The 22,787-nt window shown below is 44.1% G+C and overlaps 1 protein-coding gene across 1 annotated transcript in view; it reads left to right on the forward strand.

Moving 5' to 3' along the window:
- NFX1 (nuclear transcription factor, X-box binding 1) overlaps nucleotides 1-22,787 on the forward strand; it is a 2,569,209-nt gene that overhangs the window by 1,482,318 nt on the left and 1,064,104 nt on the right. The window contains exon 15 of the mRNA XM_069620539.1: nucleotides 21,706-21,785. Coding sequence (XP_069476640.1) covers nucleotides 21,706-21,785 — 80 coding nt within the window. The remainder of the gene's footprint in view (nucleotides 1-21,705; nucleotides 21,786-22,787) is intronic.

Raw genomic sequence — 22,787 nt, forward strand, 5'->3', positions numbered from 1 at the left:
GGGGCAAGATCGTAGTCTGTTTGGATGCAAAATATGCATCTACTGATGCTCACCCCGATTCACAACAGTAGGTGCTAGGAGACCAAATTTGGAAAATTGTCTGAAGCAAAATTTTCAATGTGTGTGTTATTCCTTTCGAAATGTATACAGTAATAATACATTTCAAAGTATTTATTTAAGAATTTTTAAAGGGAATTAAAAAAATATATATTTTATCACGCCACTCCAAATATGGGAAATTACGATGTTACAGTTTACTTAAGTTCATTCACGAGGAGAGAGCATAATCAATCAATCTTTCTTGGACATTTTCTCAAATGTGCTGAAGCCATTAAGTGACTGAAACATGCCACACAAAAAAACGAACATCACTTGGAAAAGCTCCATCTGATGCAAAGTGAAAATCAATATCAAGTGCTTCTGAAACGCAACAAACAGCAGCACGACTTGCCGACCAGTGGACAAGAGCAACTTTCTTTAGGGCAAATGAGATGCCAGAGAAAACTGAAGCAAGACTTGCTGACATGAGGGCAATAGCACCATCCACCAGGGCACATGAGACACCACTCGATCAGGACAGGGGCAACGCTGGGTACCCCAGCTGGTATGTTATAAGTGTAGCCATGTATCCAATCGTGTGATGTGTTCAAAGGGGATTGGAGTGAAGCGCCGGACGGCGGGGCCTCGTGGGGTGTTTCCACGCCAGAGGCTGCACCCCCTATACTAAATTTAAAGGGGAAGCTCAATTTTTCACTGCAACGGTTCGGGTCTCGTCCCCATGTTGGGGGACACCCCCCCCCCCCCCGGATGGAGGAAAGGGGACTATGGACTATGAATACTCACTACTCTGATTAACTTTAATGTATGTTCTGCTGTATCGATAGGGACTCGACTGAGGTTTTCATAGTTGGAAAACTTTCCTTTGATATCCGTTCACCCTTTTCCTCCGAATTTGGCATACCATGCATAGGTGTGTATGTATATACTGCTTTGTAATCTATTCAAACAGCATTTGAATCTATAAAAGATCCAATGCTGGCGAAGGAAGTAGTTATTCACCTGTAACTCCTGCTCTCCAGCATTGGCATCTTTTATAGATTCAAATGCAATCCTATCTCCTACTCAACATGTTGCTCATCTTGACTCTTTTTGGCACGGTCACATGTGTCATGAAAATCTGAAGATGGCGCCAGGGGAGGTGCTATGGCAGATATTGCCTACTGGCTGAGGGGCAAATGGCCCAAAACAGAGAACACTAAAGTAATTGCAATTTCTTCATTTCAAATTAAGCTGCTTTAATGTTAGAGGATTTGAAGCCTGAAAGTATTGGCAGCAGCACAGCAACAATTGGATGAGAGGGGGGAGACTGAGGACCACAGTCCTCAAGAAGTGACCAATCTGGCGGAACACCACAGTGTTTGTGTTACAGACTAACCCCAACACTGTTGGTGCAGTTACCCTTAATTTAGTAAGTGCACAATCTGTACATATACAGGCAAATGGTAGGCGATAATTTCCTTCGGGCCAAGGAGTTGTTGCTCCTGTTTATGAAACCTTGTTAGCAAGCAAAGATTAGGGACTGGAATTCCCACTAGACTTCTTGCACTTTCCCAAATTAATTGTAGAGGGAAATATGTGACTTGCCCTGAAGAAAAGATCAATCTGTTAATTTTTAACAGCTTAGACCCTCCGACCCCTGTAGTAGCTGGAACCATTGATTCTAGTGGATCTTATGGATACAGAAAACATGTTTTCTTTGGGTGATTAATTTTGCACAAAATATATTTCTATGTGAATATCCTTGGAAGGATTGCCCCACCCTTTAGGCTGTAGCTTTATTAGCCGAAACTGGTTTGTAACCTGATGACATACCCTCCTTCATTCAACACTTTCTTAAGCACAAAGAATTGTATGTCCTTCTACAAACTGTGCAAGAAAATGAAAGTTTTCTCTACACAACATTCCAAGAACAGACTGATATTTCTAAATTAATAAACATACTGAATCCTATTTGAGAAATTGAGAATCTTACTGTTTAACCCAGTTAATTAAAAAACAGAGAAAATGTGCTATACAACTTCCCGGTTGCATTCCTGCTAAACATAAAACCAGATTCTGTGCTGGATGCCGCTGTCAGGCAAGCAGCACTTTCGGTTTCATTATCCACAATCCCTCCCTGCCCCCCACCCCAGACAGATGAAAGAAAACTGGAGTAAATCTGGTGACAATTGTCTGATATTGCCTCCTTAATCACCTAGGGCATCAAAAATATTGGCAATCTTAGGGAGGTATTGCTGTGAGAAATTGGGGATTGAGAGGCAAACTTGGATTTATTCACCTTCCTACCGGGATTGACAGAGGTGTGGGCATTTCTACTGAAAAGCAGTAGGTGTCCTTTCATTCATTAGGATCAATAATTAACTTTTCTTTCTCTCAAAGGTATCACCTTAATGTTGTATTTTTCAGACGGAGAAATAGTTTTGGTCCATTGGGTTTGGATTTGAGTCCACATTATTTGAGACACCCTTGAAATCTTCCGACCTTATGTATCGAACGGCAAAAAAGTCAGTCCATTCTTAAGGCTCATGGGGTATTGGACACCCCACCTGGCCTCTGCTGTCATTCCTGGGCCCTCCTGTTTAGGAATCACTGGGCTGGCATGTGACAGTTTCTTCATCATCTGGCGTAGGTTTATTTTTAGGTTGTCCTTCCAGGCCAGAGGTCTGCATCATTTGGCTCTCCAGATGTTTTGGGCTACAACTCTCATCAACCCTAACTAGTAAATGGTAAGGAATCAGGGGATTTGTAGTCCATATCATCTGAAGAGCTGCAGGCCTTCTTGGCTTAACCAATGCTTGATCTCGGCTTGAGAACATCGTCTCCTTTGTCATCCTTTTCTAATCTCTTCTCAGTCTCCAACTTCCCCAATGTCACCTTTCCTTTCGCTACCTTCCTCTGTCCCTCCTACAGAGTCGAACTCTCCTTGCCTCTAATGTTCTCATATTTTCTCTTCACGTCTCCCCTCTCTCTAATCGGCTTTCTCACTCCTTAAACAACCCTCTGCTTGGCCAATATTACTTCCCCCTCGCTGATCTTTCTCTTGCTTCTTCTCCTTTTGCTATTTCCATTTACACTCAAAATCTCTCCCTCCTCTTTCATATTTCCCTTTCTCTCCTTCTTTGTCCTCTTTCTTTTGGCTCAGCTTTGTGTGACTTACCTGCACTCCAACTTCCTCTCTCCATGAAGAAACACAACCCATTATATACCCGGTTCCTGCCCCCTGATTGGCTGTGCAGGTAATTTTGTTTCCTGACGTGATCTGATTAGGCATGAAGCCTTGTAGTTCATAAAAGGCCAGATTGCTGTGTGACAGGTATTGTTTTTTTGTGAGGGAGAACCCACCCATCCCAACTCTACCCATCTCACATTTCTTTAAGTCACCGTCCTGGTGGCTTTTAAAGGCGGTTTCTATGAAATTCTTAGATAAGTTGTTTCAGATTTCCACATTTCATTCATGTTATGTTATCCTCCTCATCCTTCCAAGGAGCAAGAGAGTCTCCATAGGTTCGACCCAAGAGGGCATTGAGTTTTTAGGTAGCAAGGATCTGGTTCTATGTCTGCTAAATTTGACATATTTGAACTATGTAATACAATTTCTAAGTTAAAGGCAAACATGATAAACTTGCTATGAATATAAACATTTAAACAAAGGGTATTTGAGACATTGTCCACAATTGTTGACTTTTTAAGGAATCTGCCACACTCTTCTGTATCAAAAAACACGGTTAACCTTTTACGAATCGAGGCATGTCGTTTAGAATCCTGTGCCTAAGAAAACTTTGGCAACCAGTAATGTTGATTTGAATAGGTTGTGACAAATGTATCCGAGAGGTGCACCCAACCTGGGTTTTTTATGGTTTAACTTTTGTAGATATTAGGCCCAACACTATTTCTAAACACTTCTACCCTACATTGAATTTACCCCGTGATGTGGCGCTTTTGGTTGGATTTCTTGTTGACAAAGCCCCTTTTAAAACTGGTCAAGACTGTTGGTGGCGTGTCACCAGCGCGGGGTATTGGAAGAGATTACACTGACCCTGTCGGTGGTTTTAAGGGGAAGTTATTTATTTAACAGCACGTACTCCCATAACCTTGCCCAGCAAGTTCAGCAGTGCCGTGGTTACTACACCCCAGCTCTGTTTTGCCAGACCATGTACTTTTCCAGAATGCTGGCCTTTTCTAAGTCTGTCAATGTCCCTTGTCTGGCTAATGTTCCCACGTTGGCAGCGATCTGGAAGCCTGTCCGTACCCCAGCATGTGACAGTCTTTCTATTTCTTCCCTTGCACCTTTTGCTCTCACAGGCCCTTTGGGAACCTGGAAAGACAAAGACTGCTGCTTTATTCGGTGCTCTCTCGTTGGCAGCGTTCCGCTTGGGTTGGGCCGTTCCTACCTCTCCCCTGCCTCCCAGTGAACCAGGAAGAATCTGTGTCACCTCCTGTGTCCCTGGGTCATCACAGGCACTTCAGAGCCTGAAAACCCTCCAGGGCTCTTATAATCCCTCGTTGGCAGCAATCGGCTTTGATGTCTAGTTATCCCCAATGCATGGGGAGACTGTGTCCCCCTCCTGTGTGCCCTTGTATTCCCAGGCACTTGGGAGCCTGGAGACCTCCAGATACTCTGATAATCTCTTGGTGGCGGCGATCAGCTTTGATCCCTAACCTTGCTGCCACGCGCAGCAGACAGGGACATCAGCAAGGGAGAGGGGGAGAAGAAGACTTTCCTTTTCGCTTCCGCTTTCGGAGTTGCTTCTGGAACCTTAGGTGGTCCTGTTCAAGTGTGAGAGAGGCAGGGAGGCTGTTCCAGAGGGAGGTCCCAGCCGAGGACAGAGATCTACCCCCCGCTCTCTGCCTGGAGAAGCGTCTGACCCTCAGAGAGTTGGAGGTGGTTGAGCAGAAGGCTCGAGAAGGAAGATGTATAGGAAGAGAAAGTTGGATGTATTGTGGTGCCTGGACCCAGAAACCCTTGTGGATGATGCAGAAGGTATAGAACTTGATCCTTGCAGCCACCGGGAGCCAGTGGGGAGATTTTAGGGCTGGAGAGATACGATCCCTGGGCTTGAGGCCAAGGACATGTTTCGCAGTCCTGTTCTGTATTAGTTGTAAAGGGTAAAGAGTAAAGGCAGAGGGCTTCTTAAGGAGGGGGTGCACAAGGGAGTGCTTAAGAGGGGAATGGGGATGGTTCCAGTGGCAAAAGAGTGATTGCAGAAATAGACCATGGCTGGAGCAAGTGTGTCAATGTGGTCCTTGTTGGTTCTGGAGGAGCAGAGGACAAGACTTTCATAGATCGGACTTGTCTAGAAACATTGTCGGGAGTCAACAGGGAGAAGTTGGAGACAGGAAAAGCAGATGCGGCCACAGAGGCACCTGCAATGGTGAGGAAGAGGAGAGAGTGGACATGATGTCCTGCGTTTTAGTGGTGAAATGAGATGCCAGAGCCGTGCAAAGGGCCTGGGAGGGGACAAGAGAGGTGGAGACTGCAGCAGGATTGGCCAGCTCCTTGCAGAGTATGAAAAGTTCGTCCGAGTTGTTAGAGGTCGCCGAGACACAGGCTTGAATGTAGGCTCTCTTCTTTTCTTCTTTGGAAGGACAGAGAGTCTGTAATGCTTTTGGAGCAGGCGGCAGGCCAGTTTGTCAGAGGATGAGCCTGCTGCCCTCCGCTTCCTCCCAACCACCCTACACATGCGCTTGAGGGTGGCGAGGCCGGAATCATGCCAAGAGTTGCACTTGGATGCAGGCTTCAAACAGATCCTCATGACAGGGGCAAGGACCTCCAGAGATTGTGAGATGAAGGTTGGAAAGGGCTGTGTCAGAGTGTGAGTCAGCTAAAGGTGCAGGAGGTGGAGAGAAAGTAGCGGCGAAAACCTCCACTGACACACGCTTCATGGGCCGGATGACCGAGAAGTTGGGTGGGAGTGCTGGGGTCGGCTTAACCTGAGGGGCAGAGAGTACATGTGAGAGGAGAGAAGAAAGTGGTCTGTCCGAGAGAGGAGTGGTGAGAGGGTTGAAGTGGGGGAGTCTGACGAGATCAGAGCATCCAGGGTGTGCCAGAGAGAGTCGTGCCAGGGGGAAAAATAGAGTCGCAGAGGATGCGAAAGGATGTTGAGGTCTCTGTGAAGGAGAACTTAAGAAGTAGAGGCAAATAGGGAGGGGGAAAGATCAGCCCACTTTGAGAGGAAGAGGGCGATCTGGCTGGCAACTTGTAGATGGTGGCCACAGTGAGAGAGAGGCCAGGAGAGATGGAGAACTTGCAGACCAGGCATTCAAAGTAAAAGTAGGCCTGCGATGGAATGACAGAAGCAGGGATCCACTCTGGGAAGATCAGGGCTCGTCCCCCTCCAGGACGGTTGGTTCTGGGTTTGGTGAGGATCTTGTAACCATCAGGGAGGAGAGTGTCAAAACTTGTGACAGAGCTAGCCGTGAACCACGGCTTGTGAGACAGAGTACATCCAAATCAAGCTCATTGAGGAGACGGCAGATGTCCAAGGAGTGTTTGACAGCAGAGCGAGTGTTAAGAGTAGCAATGTGGAGTAGATTGCCACCTTTGCAAGACTTCCGTGGAGGTGTAGAGGCATGAGATACGCCCTGCGGAAGTGTTAGAGGTGCCAGAGAATTGTCAGAGGAATAAGGAGGTGGTGGAAGGTTAGTCGGAGAGGAAGAAGAGAGTGCCGGAGAGGCGGCGGAAGGAAGGAGAAAGCAGAGCGGCCAAAGAAGCAACAGAGGGTGCCAGAGAGGGGTAGGTAGGAGTAGCAGGAGAAGGAAGGAAGTTGATAAGATGCGGAAAGCGTCTATCGAAAAGGAGGAGATTGGCCTGAGGGCCTTGGACCAAGACAGTGCCATTTAAGTAGACATTAATGATGGACTTGGAGGAGTGGAAGGGGGCCTCCCACCGGGTGCCACCATAAATGGGAGAGAACAGAGACTTTATGGGGATCCATTGACTTGGAGATGGAACAGCAAAGAGGGTGTCGTGAGGGTCTGTCTGTAGGAAGCAGTGGTGTAGGTATCGGCAACAGGGAGGCCTGGGTTGGAGACTAGGATGTCCCTTTTGAGCTTCTTCCTACCAGACCTAATGAGGGGGATAGGCTAGTCGATAGAATAGCAGTTAGAGAAGATGGGGGAAACAGACAGTTCCATACAGGATGCAGGGCACAGAGTAAGGGGAGGCGGTGCTGCCCAAGCAGGAGGGGCGGGGGGCCAAACAAGAGGGAGGCAGGCAGGGGGAGGTCACAAACGATAGAGGGGCAACAAGTAAGTACACCACAGAACAAGAGCACTGAAACCTTGTGGGGCCCTAGCGTGAGTGGAGAAAACAGTGCAGGCAACAAATGTACACTACAATGGTACTCGAGGGCGTGAGAATGCAAGTACAATACAGAATGCACAGCAGGTAGTCCTAGGGGACCTAGAGGCGAAGAAGAGAAATGAACACAATGCAGCATGTAAACAATACAGTGGTAACACTATAATACAAAACATGCAAACACTGGTAATCCAAGGATACCTGGAAGTAAGAGTCAAATGCAAGTGATGCAGTTGAAAGACAATACAATAGTCACTGTACGAAGGGCGTGGAATGCAGCGACACAAGCCGGGAACAATATACTGGTCGTGGCTCAGGGGAGCCTGGAGAGGAGGGAAGCAGGACTGGGTTGCGTGGTAGCAACGCTGAGAAGATGCACAAAGCCGGGGGAGTGTGGACAGGTTACGTGGGGAGCAATGCAGAGAGGGATGCGCTCTGCCAGGGTAGCGGGGGCAGTTGCATGGGGAGCAATGCAGAGAAGAATGTGCTAGGTCAGGGTACAGTTTGCATGGGGACCCATGTGTCGCGAAGCCAGGGGGAGCTAGGCCTAAATTGTGAGGGAACACATGTGACACAAAGCTGGGAGGAGCTAGGCCTAAGTTGCGAGGGAACGCACACGGTGCAGGGAACACAGGGAGCAGGGCCTACATTGCGAGGGAAAGCGTGTGGGCAAAGGGAGAGGGGACGGGTGTGCAGGCAGAGGCAGCGGGGCCCAAGTTGTGAAGGGAGGGAACGTGGGTAAGGGAGAAGGGCAGATGCACAGGCAGGGGAAGCGGGGAACAGTTGCAAGGGAAACACACATGTGGCAAGAGGGGGAAAGGGACAGACTATGAAGGTCAGGGAGTTGCGTGGAATCCAGCAATGCTACTCTCCCTCCCCAAACCATCATACCTTGTGGACACAGAGAGAGGGTAAAATCGTCCACGCTCACAATGTGTGCCACTACCCCATCGCCGCCTAACACCTGCGTCACACAACACTGCTGCCTTGTCCTGTGAGGGATTTGCCGCAGAGGGTCCGATCCTTGGTTCTTAAAGGCTCGGAAGCGTGAAAAGTTGCATTGCTTGCTACATGTCGTCGGTCAGCGTCTCCTTCGTACCTGTGTTGCATAGCACTGCGGCCTTGTCCTGCAAGGGCATTTATGTCTGATGCTATTTTTTTTACTATGTGCACTGGTTTATAGTGATAATATCGAGAAAAAAAAGTCGAAATACAAAAATATCGAGAAAAAAAATGTCAAATGAAAATATCAAACATATACATACAATTAAAAGTCAATTTTTTGAAAATATAAATATCGAAAAAAATGTTAGATTACGAATATCAATAACTGGAAATAAAGAAAAAACAAGAGTGTCATTTACTATGAGGGGGGTTCCCCTTCCGACCCCACCTCACCCGACACCCCGTTGCCAAACGTACCCGCCCCTCCCCTCCCCCCCCCCCCCAAGACACAGGCCAAAATACCCAGTACCATTGTGGAATTGTTACCAAGCTACATTGGAAAATACACCTCGAACAAATAACACCCTAGAAGGATGGCATAGCAGATTGAATAAAAACTTCAACATCCATAACCCTACATTATGGTATTTTTTAAAGGACTTACAAAGTGAAGAACACCACCAGCAATTTAAAATAGCACAAACACTTTCATTGGCTAACCAAACACCAAAAAGAAAAAAAATACACGGACTACGAGAGTAAACTGGTACAACTAATACAAAATTTTGACGCACAAAATAAGGAAAACTTTTTAGATTCGGTGGCATTTAACTTAAAATGTTAAACAAACTTACGATTCAGGAACATCTCCAATCCAGTGTGGCATGGACAATGAAAATCCAAAAGCAGCATCCTGCGGGTCCATAATACCGAATCTGGAACAGGAATCCATGTGAAAAAACCAAGAAAACCTCCAAGAAAAATCCAAATCCGCAGAAGAAGAAAGAATACACAATCCAAGATGAGAAACTCCATCAGTCCATGTCTGTAACATCAATCCATGTAAATGTGCCAGGAGAAAAACAAAAAATATCCGAATCAAGGAAGGAAAAAAAAGTGCAAATCCAGGTAAAGCCCATATGAAAAAAACACCAAACTGCTCCATAAAAAAAAACAGGCAAGATCCAAATCAAGCAAAGAAAAAAAAGTGCAACTCCAGGAGAAGACCATACGAAAAAAAAAAACAACGCTGCTCCATGATCCAAACGAAGAGGGAATACAAATCTGTCAAAACCAGTTAATCCAATGAAAAAAAAGGCTTCCTCCGAAAATAAAACGCGAAAAATCGAAAAAATCCACGACCAAAGTAACGGAGACGCGACCGCTGCAGAACCGTTTACTGAATGAACTTTAAAAATGGCGCTTACGTATACGTAGGCAAACATAACGTGCATTTGCATAGGAAAACAAACTTTAAATGTACTGAGACTACTTATTTCTAAAGCAATAGCACCATCGAGTGAACTATACATATATTACAAGTTAAAATACAGAAATATGTTATAGACATATATATATATTTATGATTATATATACAATTAAAGTTGAATAAAATAAATAGGAGTTGTACTCACCAAGGAAAAATGCATTAAAAAAAATACAGATAAAATTCGACAGAAATGGAGAAGTGCAGCAAGGGGAGGAAGGGTTGAAAAACAACAAAAAGAGTTGCTACTAGGCTGCAAGGTGATTTGGCTGGTGCAAGAGCTTGAACGAGGAAGGAAGGTGCGGGAGGGGAAGAGAGATAGGTACAATAAATGCAAACAAGTTAAAGTGCAAGTACAAGGTAGGTAAAATGCAACATGGAAAAGCCTCACCTTAAAGTTAAGGTCGGGCTACATCATGAAGCAAGACACAGACAACAGATTCAAAGTTCAAAACAAAATTATGTATTAAATCAAATGTCAGAATGGTAGAAGGCCTAACTTCCCCTATGCGACGGTGGGATTTCCCTACCTGAAGGAAACTAAGGATAGTCTGAGTCCGAGTTCAACTTAAGTCTGTGTCCAAAACATGTCCTTGCCCTCACAACTAAAGCTAACCAATGTGTACGGATGTCAATAATAAAAGAATTGGTGATTAACACAAAGTTCAGCGCTTCTTCCAGCTCCTAGATTCCTCTTCAGCTCCCGTTCCCCAAGTTCCACAAAAGTGTCAAGATTACCTGTCTCAAGTTCAAGGCAAAACACTGCCACAAAATCCTTGGGGTTCCCTTCCCCAAGTTTCAAGCAACACAGTTCAAAAGAAAAGGGTCTTGAAGCTTTGTTCTCAAGACAACATTTGCAGTTCATCAAGTCTCTGGCTTCCCTTCCGCAAGACGTTAACTCATCCACTTGTTTCTGTCTTTTCAAAAGTACAACACAACTCAAGGTCACCCTGACCCTCCTGGATTCCATCACTAGTTCACTTACAGTGCTTCTCCTTGGTTTCTTTCACAATGTGTTTGGTTTTCACCATTTAGCGCTCACTGGTCTAGGTGCAGTTTTCAGACCACACAGTCCACCCATCACAGGTCTCGCAACCAGGATCCCTAGGCTCTTCAGCCCAGACAGGTTCTTTTATACTTGCCCCTGTGTACAGAATCACATTCATTTGGTTTCTCTGTGTCGGTCTCTTGGCTTTGTGTAGTTTTACTCTCTTCTGGCTTCTCCTGGTTAGCCTCTTGGCTTTGCCATAACGTGTCGCACACCTCTTGCAAGTCTTTGGCCTTGCTGCACTGCATCCATTCATAAAGATCATTCATAAAGATCATTCATAAAGATCACTCTTTCATGCTTGCACTCTTTTCCGTAGGTTGCTTTCACATGGGCTGTCATCTGCTATTTGCTTTGCCAATAAAGTTTTATTCAATTCAGTATTATTTGCTTAATTTTAAGTTTTCATTCAGTTCAGTATTCAATAGCGTAATTTGGCTTTGTTTCAAGTTTTCATTCAGTTATGATATTCAATATGCATAATCATAACTTATGCGCAGCCTGCCAGGAGCTCCCTGGCTTTTGAGAGGCTTTTTATTTTTTTATTTTGTTGATTATGGTTTAACAAATAAACCTTTACAACTCTTTCAGTTAAATTTAAATATTATAATACCAATGCAAAATATCGGTGAAATGTAAAGGCAAACAAATTATTGAATAAAAAATAAGTACAGGAAATTATAATACACTTAAACAGAAATAATAAAAATCAATTGATTTAAAAACAACTTGCAACAGCTAACGCATCAGACACAAATTGTGAGCTTAAACATCTTTGCCACAGTGAATCACTATGTACCCAATTTACTGAGAGGAACATCTTGCCCAAAAAACACATTCGCAGAATATTCTAATGCAGGGGACTCTGAGTAGATGCTTAGTCGTTTCTATATTCTCCACAATTTTGCAGAATCTGCAAGACAATGTCCTTTTCATTTTGCTCCCTCCTTTGTAAAATTTCAAGTGTGGGAAGTAAATTCCAGCGGAAGCGTAGGAACACTGCTCTTTGTGTGATTTGTGGGAACAGAGTTATTAGATACGGATGGATTGTGCCCCTTTATTTATATTCATGCCTCGGGTGACCCAATGACGCGTAACTGTAAAATTTGTCAGTGGTCTCAACCCAATCTTGATTATATGAACCTGTTTTTTACCATTTCAGGATTATCAACAAAGGACTTTATATTCACATTTATATCTTCCAGAATAGAATTACAAAATTTGCGGAATTCGAACAGCAGGTTGACTCATCGGGATCACACTCATAGCTTTGCTCATTACCTCATATATTGAATCATCCATAGGAAGAAGACATTTGTAGTATAGTTGCAGACAGTTCCATTGCAATCTGGCTCTCATGGATATTATCTCTAACTCAAACCTAATGGCAGTAATTGGTACACAACTTAGTACGCCCAAAAGTCCCCTCCAAACCATGGACTCTACTTGGTCCAGCAATTTCAATGCCACTTTGAAGTGTAGTTCTAGGCCATATATAATTTTAGGGACCAGTTTCCCTTCATAGAACTTTAGAGTTTGTTTTATCGAGTAGCGGCCACATTTTTGGTTTATAATTCCCATCTGGTTTATTATGAGAGGCCTTTTGTCTAGCACATAGTGGGAGAGTGACCTTTTCAGCCGACCATGCCAAAAGAGAAATGTTAAGCCTTCTAGTAAAACAGAGCATCTGGGTCTTTGCAGAATTAATTAGTAGGCCATTCTCACCCACAAATATTGAGATGGCAGCTAGCAGTCTCCTTATACCAGTATGTGTATGATCAAACAACAAAAGGTTGTCTGCGTAGGCTAGCCAGGGAAACTTTTAATTACCCAGTTTTGGAGTAGCCAAAGAGGCAGATCTTGGGTATGTTATTATGTCAGAAGCATATAGGTTGAACAGAAACAGTGCTAGTTTACATCCTTGCTTTAGGCTGGTCAGAGCGGACATAAAGTCTGACAAAAGGCCCTCTGTTCATTCTCACCTTCACCCTCGACCTCTAATGGAGTGTCATAATAATTTTTAACATGCCAGTCATTCCCCAAGAATTCAGTTTCCACCATAGTCGCCTGCGGTCTACTCTTTCGAAAGCACTGGATAAATCAATCAAGTCCATGTAGGTAGGGGCAGTTTTGTCTGACCAAGCACTTGCTTCGATGGCCCTTACCACCGTTCCGTTAAGATTAGTAGAGTGACCTCATTGAAGCCCTGTTTGGCAAATTGGGAATCTGTTCGTTGCTTTGGCCCAAGCCTCCAAGTGCAAAATCAGGAAGGAAGCAAATATCTTACTATCAGAATCCAAAAGAAATATCGGTCGATAATTCCTTGGATCCGATCTAGCTCCCCTATTGAAAATTGGAACCACTATGGCAGTATGCCAGGATGGAGGAATAAAATTCTGCTCAATCAGACTCTTAAAAAGGGCATTCGTCCAATTGTAGCAGTTTGCTCTTAAAATGTTATTGGTAAGGCCGTTCGGGCCCGCCGGCCTAGAGGATTTGGAAGTTTTGATTAATTTGCTGACGCTATCATGGTCAACCAGCAACTCAAAGGCAGTTGGCTTTTTCATTGAGGTTCGCAATACCTGTGGTTCCTGTTTTGCATTACCCAAAGCATAAAGATCGGAGAAGTGCGTAACCCAGTCCTTCCTCAGAAATGTATTAGACTGGGATAGCAGTAACAGGACATCAAGCCCATTAATCATAGACCAGAACGCACCAGAATCTTTGCTATTTATTGCTTTTAGCATATTTTCTGCATTTCTTTTTAAAAGATCAGCTTTCTTTTTTTTTTTTACAGAAATTCTTTAAGCTCTGTCTTATTAGTCTAATCTTTTCAGTTTGAGAAATATAAAGTCCCCTTCCCCCAAGTAGTTTAATTTCACACCTCATAGAGGTTTTCCTGTTGGCTACCAATTCATCATATATGCAGGTGTCTCCTATGAGCGAACCTAGAACCAAGATTGGAGCCTCTTTTTAATTCTTAATTCAATCCTCCAAGGTAGAGTCGAAATGGAATACGTTAAACACACTCAACTTCCATTCAACGGACGAAGTGGACATTGCACGCCCTACTGAGTCATTTAATGGGTCTATATTAAGAGGAGACCACCTGACACCGTTGCGACCTGCTAAAACAGTGAGATCCACCACTCGTCCCACCAGCTGCTCGATAGATTTGTAGTTTCAGTGAGCTTCAAATGTTGCACTCAGAATACCGTGGTCACTCCATGAGTTTTTTTAATTTGTAAATTCTGTACATGGCTCAAAGAGAGAGTGGCTCACAAATATGTAGTCCATTGTGGACTAACTGGTACCCCCAGCCCATGTTAATTTCCCACCCACTTGATTGCCAATCTGATCATCCAGCAGTTTACGCCCCCAGGTTACCGCTGCACAGAGCCATTGCTGCCCATCCTTCATTTTGTAACTTCAGAGCTTAGGAATTGGCAGCTCATCCCATATGTTAGCTGTAAATTGCGGGCAAATGCAGTTGGCATTTAAGTCCCCTCCCAAAACAACCTGCTGGGACCCCTTCTTCATTTGCCAGATTGAGACAGGGTCGTTTAGATCATTAAAAAAACCCTCCAAGACTTTCATTACCCTGTGCTAATAGATATTAACTGATAAGACATTCAATTTCTCCTCAGGGATAAATACTTAGACAACCAAAACCCCATACGTGTCATTTTTGACATCACAGGCTAATAAGCCTGGTCTAATATGAATGATGGTTGCAAAGCCCCAGCTGGATGACCACCTGTACTACGTTTCGCTGTCTGTGCGTAGGTGCGGAAACAAAGTAATGGGGGGCGAGGTTAACCACGTCTCTTGCAAAAATATAACAGAGCCCCTTTTCAAACTCTCAATGGTTCTCACATTTGTTAGAAGGTGGCTATTTCTCAGTGAATTCCAGGTTAGCAATTGTATATGTATGCAGCCCCTCGAAGTGAGCGTGACCCTCCAATCTTCAACCTCCCCTCCTTTTGAACCCAAGCTGGAGTAACCGTGTGCCTTACTTGCCCACTTGTAACCTCATGACCCCAACCGTACCTCTATCGGGGGAGGGGGGTTCTACATATTTGGAAATACGCTGCCCTGCAGGAACTAATAACCAGGGGGGAGGTCAATTCTGATCAAGATCGCTTCCCTGTTGCAAGTTGAAACTAATCTTCTGCAGATTAGAACTCTGAGACAGTATCAGGTCAGTAACCAATGGACAGAAGCCCCTATCAGATAATGATCGCTTCTCCAAGTAAAGAAATCACTCAAATCAAAAGATCCCTCGACACATGTTTCTCCACCCAAAAATTCTGATGGTTCATCAGGAGGGTTATGTCATTTCTTTGACTAAATGTGTAAAATAAAATGTAGTAATTATAATTGTTGTTTGATAAGTGTTTGCCAAACAAAGTATGTCATGCATTGCTTCAGTCTCCAGAGTCAACACTCTCATAGTCTAATAAGGTTAAGATACTTACAGAATTGTAAATATTTGAAATCCCAGTTTGTTTTTTATTTACCAAACCAAATTTGATGCTTTCTTTAATGGTCAATTTTGAGACTCCCTTTATGGTGTATGTCCTTGTATTTGTGACCAGCGTCTCGCTAAATGTAAATATAATGGCACAATTTTGAGCTAACTGTTCCAGGTCCCGTATTGCAGTTTTTCTTATATTGTCTATTTACCATGTGACTACGGATTGGTTCCCTTTTAATAAGTACCAAAGTATAATCTAATTTGCCCATAAGACTAGGTTTTCAGGTCAGTAACCAGTCTGGATCCAAAATACAGATAAACCTGTTTTGTATCATCTATTACAGGGAAAAATACTCTTGTGGATATCTACTGAAGACCAGCCGTACATTTGAGTGGTTTAGACAAACTGGGACGAGTCCCCCAAAAGACTAGATAGGTTAAGTACATTGCATCCCAAATGTGAATGGGTCGAGGGGGAAGCTCTCTGGAAGGCAAAGGCAGTTTAGAAGGTCGACAAGAGATGCGCTCTTTACAGAAGACTGAAGGTTGTAAGGCTTGTCATGGCCGCATTCCCTTAATTTAACCTTCATTTTGTAGCTTTTATCCTTTCCAAGGGGGGTACTGAAAGTCTGCTTCAATAGATCAAGTCTTGCAATTATTAATTGGGAACCTACTAACTGCAGGGATGTACAGTTTACCCAAAAGATTCCCCAAGTTTGAGGAGACCCCCTCAGGGCATAATCCCGCCAGTGAAGCCTCCAGAGAAAGCGAATAGGATTGGTGGGTACCCACTGGAAGAAAGTTTGGAGTAAGTTTAGTCAAAGAAAATGGCAGACTCAGTCTGTCAGGCAAATTCACTGTCAAACAGGGGAACGATCGCAGCCCACTTTCAGAGTTTACCAATGGCTTGTAATTTTCTGAACTTAATTCCAGTGATTCATAGGCCGGGAGTGGTTGAATGCACCTGTTAAATTGATCACTTCCTTAAGTCTGCACCTCCACCATTGTCAAGCCTCTGTTCAGCTTATCTAAGGAGGGTATCCTAGCCAAAGGTTGAGCCAGCAAGGGAGCAAAGGGGGAAAATTGAATTCCTCAATAGTGTTCCTCCTGAAGTTGCGGCTCTCATACAATTTCAATGGCCTCGTCTGCCTAGAAAAACTCTCATTGAGGGACCCACTGCAGTAAAACTGACAGAGAAGAACAGGTGTATCCCCTCATTGGGTAAGGCCACTATAGTTGGCTTAGAAGTGGCACCTTTCATTTGAAGAAGTACAGCCAGAGGTAGACTTTGGTATGATGCCTTCCCTGTCGAGTAAATGAAATCATGAGGGGCTTCTTCCGAAAGCAGAGTGAACAGCTGTATTGGCGGCTTTCTCAGTTGCCACCCTTTTTTGACCGGCACATGTAAGGACAGGTTACGCAAAAACTTCCTAGAGGAATTTTCTTTTTCTTTTGGCAAGTTTGTTTTTTGGTCCTCCTTTGGACTTGGTGAGTCGACAGTTAACGGCTCCTGTTGAGGATTCTGGCCTCCCTTCTCTAAGTTCGGGGTTACTCCATCCCCATTCAAAGTAGGGTCTGCAGTAGTTAGTCGTGCAATTGAGACTGGATCTTTCAAAATTGTTTCTTCAATCACAATCGCTTGGTCTTTATCGTCTCTCGGTTTAGGGATCGGTGCAGGTTTTTTCAAGATCCCTGCCGGTCTGAAAGACACAGTATGTCCCACACAAGCTTCAAGATCTTCAACCTTTGTGTGAATGGAGTTCAACATTATGGTATGAGTTTTGACTTCCTCGCATATATTATCATAAAGTTGAATAAAGGAGCACAGCACCATGTTCAAGGCAGATAGACTAGGCGAGGTCAACTTGACCAAGTAGTCTGCTTCTTTGAGTGTATGATGAATAAAGTCCTCCTCTGTATGCTTGTTAAATTCGGACGGAATTGCAGTGACTACATCCCTGGCCTCCGGGGCCATTAAATCAGTCAAGTCCGTGGGAGAGCCCTGGCGCGAAGGATCAGTCGTCTGCCAAGAAACACTGTTGTGTACCTCTATTGTGTCCAGATCAATAACTGCGTCTGCATGTTCGATTATGCTCATGTCAGTTAACCCGTTAATGCGTGTACAATCTAGGACTGCCGCACATGGAACTGAATTAATGGCTCTTATTTCTGTGCTTGTGCCCAAAGATTTAGCAAAGTGGTCAGTAATTTTCTGCCCAGCTATAGGCGACAAAAGGTAACACGCTGAACTTCTTGACAACCCTTTGTCTTGTGTCTATTTATTTGTAGAGAGACTTTGAGGTTCCAAGGTCATGGGGCTCTGGTATCCCTTTAAATCAATTTCTTTCTTGGGAGTTGTATGATTTCCCAGCGCAGGAGGGGAGACCGTTTTAGGCCAAGTTTCCCTTGTCACGCTCTCTTGCTCGACTAAATCGCAAAACCCTGGTGGTAACCTCGAGGAGGGGCCTGCTATTTGAGGAGTAGGCTAAAGAGTGATATGATAAATGGACTGGCTTCTCAACCCAGTACGAAAAGCCTAAATCTTTGAGGCTTTGCTAATTTCCCTATATTTAGCTGGTTCAAAGGGCCGAGTCTACGACCCCGCAGTCACTGGAAGGCGGTAAAGCAAACAGCAGGTAATTCAGGTAGCATAAATTCCTTGGAGTCTTGGAAATCCAATGTTCACATTAGATTTTCCCTCAGTCAGAACTGGCAGCTGTTGCCGATGGCGGGATTCCGAGAGCAGTTACTGCCCTCAAGTAGGTAACTTCCTACCTCAGTATACCAAGTTATTCAGTTGCAGCCTGCTTTGCTTATAGTTCACAAATAATCAGGGAGAGAAATAAGTACCGGCTGCCCAGCATTAGTCGTCGCCATGCCGCCGAAGACCGCCAAAGACTCTGCAGCGCTCTGCTTTGAGTTAGTTTATGTAGGGATAGGCTTCTCCTCTCTCCGTCAGCCGTGTAATCAGAGCAAACAGACTTTGCTTTCTCCAATGTAACGCCAAAGACTCTGCTTTACTCCCCCTTGTCCACGACACTCACCGGTCCTCAGTGTTCCTCTCCGGTGACTCCTGCTTGTCCTTTCAGCTTCTCGAGCCCCGTAGGCTGGCCTCTGTGAGCTCCGCTCGCATGCCGAGTGGTGTCTTGCACACGCCGGCAACTCTGCTGCCTCTGCACGGACACAGTCGGCATGCTCTCTTCTTTCCTACTCGCCCACAGCTCCTACTGCTTGTTCACCAACATGGAGGCTCCCACACCTGTGGCAGCCTACCGGCCCAACTCGCCTGGGGCTCCCACAGGTCCTCTGGGATGTCAGTCTGCGTCCTGTTGCCTCAGGTCCAACCCTGGCTGCTTCCTCACAAAAAGGGGCACCTGCTGGTCTCTCCCACACAGGCCTCCCTGTTGCTCTCTGCTGTTCTCTGGCTCTCCCGTTATACACCTGCAACCATTTGAAAGCTTCCAGGAGTGAATTCTCAATTGGGCTTGCCTGACTATAATTAAAGGGACATGTCTGACCATCACAGAAATCTGCAGGCATCTTCCTTGTCGCAGTACTAGAGTGGTGAAATGGGTTTTTAGTGTTCATTACTCTGTTGCCTCTTCCTTGTCGCAGTACTGTCAGAGATAAAAAATGTGGGAAAATGAGGGGATTTGGCTTACAGTAGCCTATAAAAGGTTGGGGGACGGTTAGTTTGGACTTCAATAGGGAAAGTGGGGATACCATACCATGCTTTGCCTGTTTTACCCTTGACCCGTCTCTTCTTCACCCTCCTTCTTGTGCTTTTAGAGTGGTAATAATTCTGGGCCTTTTCCTGGTCAGTGGGACAGGGATAGAAATACCCGAAAACTGCCTCTGGGATAGAAGGTTATTCCTGAAAGGGAAATGCAGAATACTGCCTCTCGCCTAAGCACATCTCCTTCCCAATCCCCAAAGACCCTCCACCCAGGGGATTCTCACTCGCTTCTCCACCCCCAGAGTCGGGATCCAAGAGCGATGGCCCTCCCCTAGCCACCTGAGAAGAGGACCCAAGGGAAGCAGATATGAGGACGTCCTCAGGGTTCGCACAGCCGGTATAAGCTAGGTAATCTGTGGTTGCATGTGGGTAAAGCAAAACAGAGCAGTGGTTACAGCTCAGATGTAGAGGGCACATCAGGGTGCAAAACAGCATTGGTTGTCAGCAGGAAATGGGAGGCAGTGAAACCAAGGCATGTGGGAGAGAAGCGTGATGAGTAGGCAAAATAAATGGGCAAACAAGATAAGTCAACTTAAAGGGTTGAGCAAAAGGTGGAAGTGGCCAGCACAGGCGAGCGGTGGGGACAAGAAAGTGAGAAGGAACACTGCAACACCAGAAGCCTGAGGATGTCACAGCTGCACCTAGAAGCAGGAAGTGAAGGGGGTAGCAAAGGGATAACAAGAGCGGCAAGAAAGACGTTGGCAACTCATCCAGAGAAAATGACAGCGGAAAGGCAGAATAAGGGGGCACACACTGGAATCAAGGCATTAGGAAGTAGGAGGCAGAATATGGGGGCACAGAAGAGGGAAAAACAAAGCAGAGGAGGCATGCAGAAACAAGGGGCGAACGAGAAGAAAAACCTGACTGAAGAGCCGATTGAGGTTAAGGGGACACAAAGTAAAGATACTTTAACGGGTGGCATGCTAATAATAGAGAGAAGGAAGGAGGAAAGAGAGAGAACAGGCAAAGGAGGGAAGGGTGAATGGGTGAAGACTGCCTTATCGTACGATGTGAGGATGTGAAGCCAAGCAGCAACACGGGAACATCGTAAAGTACGATGATCATAAGGTTTATACTGAAGGTGCAAGTGATTGTTCCATTCATATATAACATCTGACAATTTGTCCTCCCAATTTTGATAATGATCAAATTCCTTTCTTTCTTTCTTTCTTTCTTTCTTTCTTTCTTTCTTTCTTTCTTTCTTTCTTTCTTTCTTTCTTTCTTTCTTTCTTTCTTTCTTTCTTTCTTTCTTATCATGCAACATAAAGAGATAAATGGGATAACCCTAGTCTTAGGCATAGCACATATGATGTGTTCCTGCTGCAGGAAACCTGGGCTAATTATTACCTTTATCTGGATTGTTTCTGTGGAAACCAAATATTTGCTATAAAAAACAAAAAACAAGGTTTTTTTATCTGGGGGTTTGGTTACCTTTGTCTTCGCTCAATGCTGAAATAACGCTCATACCCCATGCATAACCCGTTGATTTTACAAATGAAAAATGGATTGAGAGATTGTATCTAATTGATTTCTACAATATTTATAATAATTACGAAAACTCCTCTTTACGTGATCATAGAAGTGTAATGGATGGTCTGTCTAATCTTAATAATGCCCCTTCAGAGTGCGTTATCTTCAGAGGTGACGTTGATACTAAAATCCCTTTCAATCTCCTACCCTAGATTCTGTTCATCACTGTGTTATGAGTCCCCTCCAATTCTGAAAGGATCAGTCACTGGTCACTCTAAAATCTCCACGTGGTCCTCCTTTGCAATGCCATTTGTCTGAAGGTCTCAATGAATCTTTGGGAGCATAGTGGATGATAGTCATGTGTTCTCTAGCCTGACGCTAGTCCTTTTCCCCGTATTGAAAGGTACCGGTCACCAAAATAAAAATGGATCAGCCGGCCATAGTTAAGAAAGTTGCAAAAATGCCAGTGGTACAACAACAACAATCATGCAACTGCCAATGTCCCAGGGGTGCATACCATTGCCCAGTGAGCAGATCAGAAAAAAGGGGGACAACAGAACACACCATTCAAGTTTGGAGAAAAGGCAATCTGGGAGCCCACAGTCCTTAATTACTAGCACAATTCACATCCTTCTCTTTTTTCAAAGTGTGGGTGGTGAAACCTCTGCAGCATGCTGCAGCTACTGCTCCCCGCCAAAGCATATGATAGAAGAAAAAACACCAGGGAAGTCTTTAATAACTGACCCCTCCTCCCCCCAGCAAGGCCCCACCCATATTCTCATGCACTACAAAATTGTTGTCCAGATAGCCCTTCACAATACGACTCTCTGGAACGTTAATCAGCGGCTGCCGTAAAAGCCTTGTTTGTCATTTCTGCTTGATTTATGTAGCTGATCATTCACATGAACAAAGCATTACTTATGTTTCAGAGTATCTTTTATTTTTTTGTTGCCAAACTCATTTTTAACAAATGCACTACAGGCATTACAGCCAATACAATTTCTAATGTCATTTTTGGGCAGGGAGCCAGATTATAGGTTGGGAAAGCAAGAGTGTGCATCCCAGTTTCGGAACAGGACCCTTGTGGTGATAGCAAATCACTGAATGTATTATACAAAGAATGTAACATTTACTGTAAGTGTGTGCTGTTTAATTATCTTTTGATGCTTTTCCTGTTTTTCAGTTTTTCATTCCTGTCATAGTGAGGAGAAATGTCCACCTTGCACTTACCTCACTCAGAAATGGTGTATGGGCAAACATGAAGTAAGTTCAGTAACTTTCATTTATCATTTGAAGAGTTTGTTAGTAACATGAAAAAAGTGCAAGTTTGTCAGCATAGGGGCTCTCTTATACTGATAGTCTTTAATCCCCTCTTGCTCCAGGCGTGTGAGATTTCATGATTGCAGGAAATCGTTCATGAGCAATCTTTGTAATCCAAAGATTACTTTTGGAAAATGAGGAGCGCGACTTGTGTACTCCACCATGGGAATCTCATAACTCTGTAGGTTTTCTGTCTACCCATAATAAAGTATTAATGAACACATCCACCTTTGCTGTGTAATAACTGGAATGTGAAATAAGGACTACTGGTACAAGTATTGCTACATAGAGTATGTCAGTGAAATACTCTTAAGCCAATGATGCATTGCATTTATACAAAACAATTGCTGGTCATTTACATGACAAATTTATAGAAATCCAAACCATGAGAGTTAACATTTCCATATGGAAAAGTATTATTAAAAAATGATATGCAAACATTGTTAAAGGTTTAGATTATTTCATAGGTTTCCTACGAGTTCAGTAGGCTGAAGTCCTTGCAACATGAAACCCATTCAGAGATGTACTTGGAAGATCTGGAAGTGTGCATGGGGAAGAATAACTATTTGAAAGGCACGGTAAAGGAATATCTCAAAATGAGAACAGGCTTTCTTGTGTACCCTGTTGCCCAAAAGTTCCATCTATACTGCACCAGTCTCATCAAATCAAATGCATGCTTTCCTTTATGAAACATTTTTGTTTTCTGAAATAAACACATCTGTTACAAAACGCATTACAGCATCCATAATTAAAACATACGTAATCATTAAAAGCTGTCATCATGACTACTTTAGTTACACACACAATTAAGTACCAGCCTTAATCCTAAAATCGTGGATTAAGCTTTTTTCCAATGCATAACATTCAAAGGGTCCCGTAACACCATTAGAAATAGCACTGCGTAAAATGCATTTTCCTGGAAGAATGGTTCTACAACATGAAAGG

Source organism: Ambystoma mexicanum, chromosome 5q, assembly GCF_040938575.1.
Source record: "Ambystoma mexicanum isolate Mex_15411 chromosome 5q, UKY_AmexF1_1, whole genome shotgun sequence".
Taxonomy (NCBI): Eukaryota; Metazoa; Chordata; class Amphibia; order Caudata; family Ambystomatidae; genus Ambystoma; species Ambystoma mexicanum.